The sequence below is a fragment of the Vidua chalybeata genome, chromosome 2 (genome assembly GCF_026979565.1).
Source record: "Vidua chalybeata isolate OUT-0048 chromosome 2, bVidCha1 merged haplotype, whole genome shotgun sequence".
NCBI lineage: Eukaryota > Metazoa > Chordata > Aves > Passeriformes > Viduidae > Vidua > Vidua chalybeata.
The window spans coordinates 76,370,372-76,376,941 of NC_071531.1; the positions used below are offsets into that span (position 1 = coordinate 76,370,372).

The window sequence follows — 6,570 nt, forward strand, 5'->3', positions numbered from 1 at the left end:
GACTCACATTTAGCTATTCATTCTGAGAGAGTCACAGCAGAGGTTATTTGGCCGCAAATAGATGCAATTGTTTAGCTGACTAAAAATATGACCTGAAAAGTGACTCTTGACTCCATGTCTAGTTACCCGCAGAGCTTCAAAATCAGACTGAATTGATGTGAATAAGGCTTCAAATATTAGCATACTTTGTTTGGAAAGTTCCATAAAGAGGCTGGAGAGAGCAATTTTAATCCACATTTATTTATTAATGCATGCATTTAGTTTTCAGCCTTGAATATCTTGAAAAGATTTTGCCACCCATGAGTGCCTTTAGGTGCACCGTGCATTTATACAGCTCAATGAACCCCTGCTTCTGTTATGCTATGCCTTGGATGGATTAAGGAACTGAGCAGTTTGCAGCTCAGGCATATTTCAACAAGATAAATCTGAATGCATGATCTCCAGTAAATTTCAGGCACAAACCTTCCTTTGAACACTGAAATTCATAACTACTCATTATTGAAATCTGTTCATCAAGTCTGGATCTCAAGGTTGTATCCAAAGCTGAATTACCATTTTCTCATTTCTCAAGACCCCTCAATTGTGTGTTTTTTTCTCACATTTCTATTTGTTGATGTCAAATATCATGTGGTAGAAAATGTGTATCCAACAGAAATAGTCAGTTTTCTACTTTTCCAGAGTATGGTTTCACACTTCTGGAAGCAGCCTAGTTTGTCCTTCAACCCTGATGACTGGGGAAGGTCTCTCATATTAAAGCACATGTGCATCAGATGACAGGTGGCCAAAAGTAGATCCTATTTTACTACATTTTTTCATTCAGTTGACTTTATAGCTCACAGTGAACAGAGAGGAGATATCTGAATGCAAGGTGAGTAGTGGGACTGGACAACATTTTCATGTATGGCTCAGAGAAGGAGCTGTTTGATAGCAGGAGAAAATTCTGGTTCAGCTGGTTACGGATCTGCAGCTGACAATACTCCAACTGCATAAGGGATTTATGAACTTCACACCTTTTTAATTGACCAAACAAGATTAAAGCTTTCAGACAGAGTGGACAGAAAAGGTTGCCTGGGGCTCACACCTCTGTCCAACCCTTGCTTGGGAAGCACAATGCAAGCTTGTGGCAAAGTAATCCATTTAACATGATTACAAAGTGGTTTGAAAAACTGTCCTCTACATTCTCATTACATGAGGAAGCAAATAAACCTGACCTAAGTTATAAATGCTAGGAAGCAGTATCTCCCCAGACACCTTTCTCTTCTCTTCTCTTCTCTTCTCTTCTTCTCTTCTCTTCTCTTCTCTTCTCTTCTCTTCTCTTCTCTTCTCTTCTCTTCTCTTCTCTTCTCTCTTCTCTTCTCTTCTCTTCTCTTCTCTCTCTTCTCTTCTCTTCTCTTCTCTTCTCTTCTCTTCTCTCTTCTCTTCTCTTCTCTTCTCTTCTCTTCTCTTCTCTTTCTCTTCTCTTCTCTTCTCTCTTCTCTTCTCTTCTCTTTCTCTTTCTCTTCTCTTCTCTTTCTCTTTCTCTTTCTCTTTCTCTTCTCTTTCTCTTTCTCTTTCTCTTTCTCTTTCTCTTTCTCTCTTTCTCTTTCTCTTTCTCTTTCTCTTTCTCTTTCTTTCTCTTTCTCTTTCTCTTTCTCTTTCTCTTTCTCTTTCTCTTTCTCTTTCTCTTCTTTCTCTTTCTCTTTCTCTTTCTCTTTCTCTTTCTCCTCCTCCTCCTCCTCCTCCTCCTCCTCCTCCTCCTCCTCTTCCTCTTCCTCTTCCTCTTCCTCTTCCTCTTCCTCTTCCTCTTCCTCTTCCTCTTCCTCTTTGTTTCGACTTATGTGTAAGGCCATGGTTTTCTAAACCATCCCTTGTGGAGTACTGAAAAATATCTTTTGATTTTCCTTGTGTGTTTGAGTCACTGATGGCAAGTTCCACCATTGCCTGAAAGAAGCCACACTCAGCATCATCAGGCACATCAATGTGCAGCATGACCGATGTTCTCCAGTAACACCAGCTCATAAATTATGAAAACTGACTGCTACAATTAACTGAAAATCAAATTTATTTGCAATAAACAGCAGCAGATGCATTGATTTTCATATTCTGTGCTCACTGTTGCCTTTTAAGCTGGAAGAACTCAAGTCAATAAAAGGAGGATAATAAATACCCAAGACTTTTTAATTCAGATCTGGTCTATTTTCTCCTGTGCTGACTTGCACATTTGCTGACACTCACTCTAGCTAAAACCATTTAAATGCTGACTTGTTTATTTACTGAATTTATTTGGTCAATTTGAAATGTTTCCCTCCTCTGCCTTCCAAACCAATGCAGAAGAGAAATTCACTTTGCCTTGTTGATGTCAAGCAGGCTAATAAGGATTGGTTTCAGCTGGCCTGAAGCCAAGAAACATCACAAAGAGAGGTCCATTCATGGCTTACTGCCAGTGGAAAATGTGGCACAGAAAATCTGGGATAATTGTTAACACTCTTGAGGCCAGTTTTGGGACCCTCAGGATAAACTGGGAGAAAGCTTTAAGTTGAGCCATTTGTGAGAGTTATATCAGAAACAGAACTTGTGCTCTGACATGGTTAATCTTAACTTTTCAATGAATTTCAGTTACTTTGACCAGTCATTTTTACTCAGTACCTTCAACATTTTCCTAGGGAAGCATAAGCTTGTGTATAGAAAATTTACACTCTCTGTCAACAGACTGGATTTTCAAGAAAGGTAATCTTTTGTGGGCTTCTTAGGAGAAATCCATAGATCTGCATGGCCTCATAGACCTGGACTAATTCACATCTATCCTGCATGATGAATATATTGTATGAAGTAAGCAAATACAATGACCTAAAAAGTTTCCTTTTCTTTATAATGTCATACATTCCTTAGAGGGGATGAAGTACTTCAGAGTTGCTAAGAGGGAAACTGCTTTCATGATGTCACAGTGTTACTTACATTTACTATTGGCCCTTTTGTTGATTATCGCCTATTGCAGCTATTCTGAAACCCAAACACCAAAGCCATATGCATGAAGATACTTCAGCAAATAATTTTACTTGTGTGTGCCTTGAAGAAGAGTCTTGCACCAAAACCACAAGTGCATGACTTTTGAGGAGAAATCAAGCAGCCCCCAAGTTTAATGAGTGTATTTATATGCATTCCTTTTGGGGAATCAGCTTCTCTAAATTGCAAAGGATGTGCTCAGAGTACTCTGGGCTGGCTAGTTTATGTCCAGTTTCTGGAATGCTGCCTACTCTATTTGACTCACTTTGCCATTTTATGCTTTTCTTGATGGACTTCTAAAAACAATTTATATGAAGTCCTGGAATCTGAACTACAACTCTACAGAAAAATGAAGATGAGTCTTATAGCAGGGGACAAAAATCTACCTCATACAGGCAGTAACAGCAGTGAAAATTCTAACTGCACTAACTTCAGGAATCTCTGGGTATCTGGAATCTCTGTTAGAAATGTGGAGTCTGTTGTGACTCTTGAAACTCCACATCTTTACAGATACTGGGACTCAGATTCACTAAATGTGCTCCTGTAAATCCTAAAGTAGTTCCTTAGGCTAATATTGGAGCATGTCCCCAAGGCAAACCTAAAGCCTACAGGCCATGTACAATGCCAAGAAGGTTCATCCCATCTGGACTTCAGTTGTCTCCTTTCTTCCAGGGTTCTTGGATTTTGCTGTAGACCAGATGGACAGAGTGGACAGTGACACTCTCCCCTTGTTGCCTTCTGCTTCAGCATCCTCGTTGACTTCCTTCATGACAGAGCAGACATGTGACACAGTGAAAGGTCTCCTGAGCAGGCAGGAACTTTCCATGCCACATCAATACCATACAGCATGTGTACAGGGGGTTCTAGTCTCATGGTGGGAAGTGGCAAAGTACTGCTGCAGACAGAAAGACTAAGACATAGAAAATGTGTCTTAGTAAGTGCTAATGAACATGGTATATGGATATGCCACTTAAGGATACCGGGCTGCACACGGTGTCTTGTGCAATACAATGAAGATGATCTCTGCTGCTCTATTTAAATCTCTCTTTTACATCTTGCTTTTGGCCTTAGAGTCTTTCAAAGGTAGCCTCCTACCCAGCTCTGACTCTCAGCTGATTCCCTCATGCTGCTTACAGCTGCATCTGCTGAAAAGTAACCCACCTGCTCGGCAGAATTCATCAGCCTCCTGGTGCACCATGTCTTTGACCCGATTGCTGTACGTCAGCCTGGAGTCTTGATCATAAGCTTTCAGGGTCTCGCTGGAGCTGTAGGACTTCTGGGGTGCCTTGCTGTCCTCACTCTCGGCTGAAGAGCTGGTGTAGCGGCGCTCAGTGTCGCGTCGCCGAGTCAGAGATCGATACGGCTTTCTTTCTTTTACATCCATGGCACCCTTGTCTGAGTATTCAACATTAAAATAATGACGTCTGTGTGGTGGTCAGATTGGAATAACCTGAAAGAGAGAATTAAAAAATGTCATGCCTTTGGGCACTCAATGGCTAATTTGCCTTCTTTATACATTCTTACACTGAAGAAAAGGGATGTTACTTAATGGATTGCAGAAAAACCCTCTTAGAACAATTACCAGTAAAAAGAAAGTCTCAATTATGTGTGACTCATTTAATAATTGCCACTACTAACAGGATACATATATGCAGCAACCTGCATCTGTCTGAACTAGGCATGCACTTGGGAATTTGAAACTGATTGTGATATTGTGTGTCTTCTTTCTGTAGGAAGTGATTCAGAGACCTCGAGGAGGCATGTATTCGTCAGTCACCTAATCTCTGGGAAATCAGGTAATGCTGAAATGTCTCTATTTGGGCAACTAGAGGGCTTTGGAAAAATGCTGTCCTGTGGTTTTAAAAATGTTTCCACAGATCATGAGGTTAGAATGTATGAACAAAAGACTGAGATGGTATAAGAAGGCAAGTGGGAAGGGAGAGGGACAAAGGAAGAATGAAGAAGTGAGACGTGGATGGAAATTGCATAAAAATGTCTTCCCTTTCAGAGGGCTCATCTTTACTCAACTGGAAATATATTAGAACTTAGGCAGAGCTGAGAAAGTGTAAATAAATGATAGTGTTCTGCTACATGCAATAACATGGTCTGGGATTTATTTTTGTGGAAAAACCAATGTATATATGCATTGCAATACAAGCACACATATTTGCACACAGGGAAAACAGATATCAGAAATAAAACATATTAAAAGTATTTTTGTCAAAATAATTAATAAATGCTATTTTTACTTCAAGTTTATTAAACATGGCAGAAAACACAGAAAAAAATAAATGTAATGACTTACATCAAGATGGAAAAACATGTTTTTTAATATCTAAAGTTGTTTATGAGAAAAAATAATGATAAAATACACAAACCAAACATGGAAAATCTGTAGTTATCAGCTGAGCTTCTCAGAAACTGAACCCCTTGACTGCTAAAGAACAAAAGTTGATTCTCTAAATACCACCCCAGGTATTGTTGTTTACCATCAGCATTTAAAAACAGAAAGTGAAAGGTTCAGAAAGCACCTATCAGTTCTTGGTCTTTTTCACAGCAAATCCATATGGAAATATATGGCATGAACTGAATCACATTTTGTTGGCATTTCTTTCTTGAAAAGCTAAATCCTGAATGTACTAATGAAATCTTACTTGTCCATGACTCAGATCCTAGCCTTGCTTCAGATGCTGTGTCCTGGATTTCAGAGAATCATAGAATCCTAGAATGGTTTGGATTGAAAGGTGTCGGAACCCAAGGTGTCCCTCAGACACTCTTGGATGTTCCGGGTCCAGGTCAGAAGCCTCTGAGACCCTGGCAGGCAGCCAGAAACCCCTGTGGTCTTGAGTTTGACCCATGGAACAATTTACCAACCTTGCAGGAAGAACAAGAAATCACAAAAGTTTAGATATTATAATAGAAATAGTTACAAAGTGAAAGGAAGGATTTTTGAGTGCTGTACAAGGGGGTTTTAGGCCTTGTACAGAGGGGTCTGAGTTTTGTACATGGGGGTCAGAAGTTCTAAGATGGAGGGATTTGGGCGTGCCCTGTCCTCCTTCTTTCTTCTTCCTATTCCCCATGTTCTTGGTGGTGTTGGCACTCACAGATTGGTTTAGAGTAGAAAGCCACTGTTCAACATAGGTAATAGGCATTGGAGAAAAACTATAAACATTTAATACGTAATGTGTGATATAAAAGATGGCACCAGCCCCTTGGGAGGGAAAGACGAAGGGAGATGAAGACGGAGGGAGACGGAGAGAGACGCAGAGGGAGAAGGAGTCAGGGACAATGTCAGGGAGTCTGTGTGCCTTGAGATAACATGCAATAAACTGCCTTGAGACCAGATGACTGAAGACTACTGAGTCTTTCTTTGAAGGCACGGGTTGGAGGAGAGACTTTACCACCACCCAGAGTCACCCCAATCTGGGGGAAGACTCTGGCAGAAAGGAACCTTGAAGATCGTCTAGTTCCAACCCCCTGCCATGGACAGGGACAGCTTCCACCAGACCAGGTTGCTCAAAGCCCTGTCCAGCCTGGCCTCGAACACTGCCAGGGATGGGGCAGCCACAGCTTCTCTGGGCAACCTAT

At 40.8% G+C, this 6,570-nt stretch overlaps 1 protein-coding gene across 1 annotated transcript in view; it reads right to left on the reverse strand.

The window, feature by feature from the left end:
* The window catches only part of TENM4 (teneurin transmembrane protein 4), a 342,526-nt gene extending 338,160 nt beyond the window's left edge, over nt 1-4,366 (reverse strand). The window contains exon 1 of the mRNA XM_053934325.1: nt 4,144-4,366. Coding sequence (XP_053790300.1) covers nt 4,144-4,366 — 223 coding nt within the window. The remainder of the gene's footprint in view (nt 1-4,143) is intronic.
* Nucleotides 4,367-6,570: the final 2,204 nt, after the last annotated feature.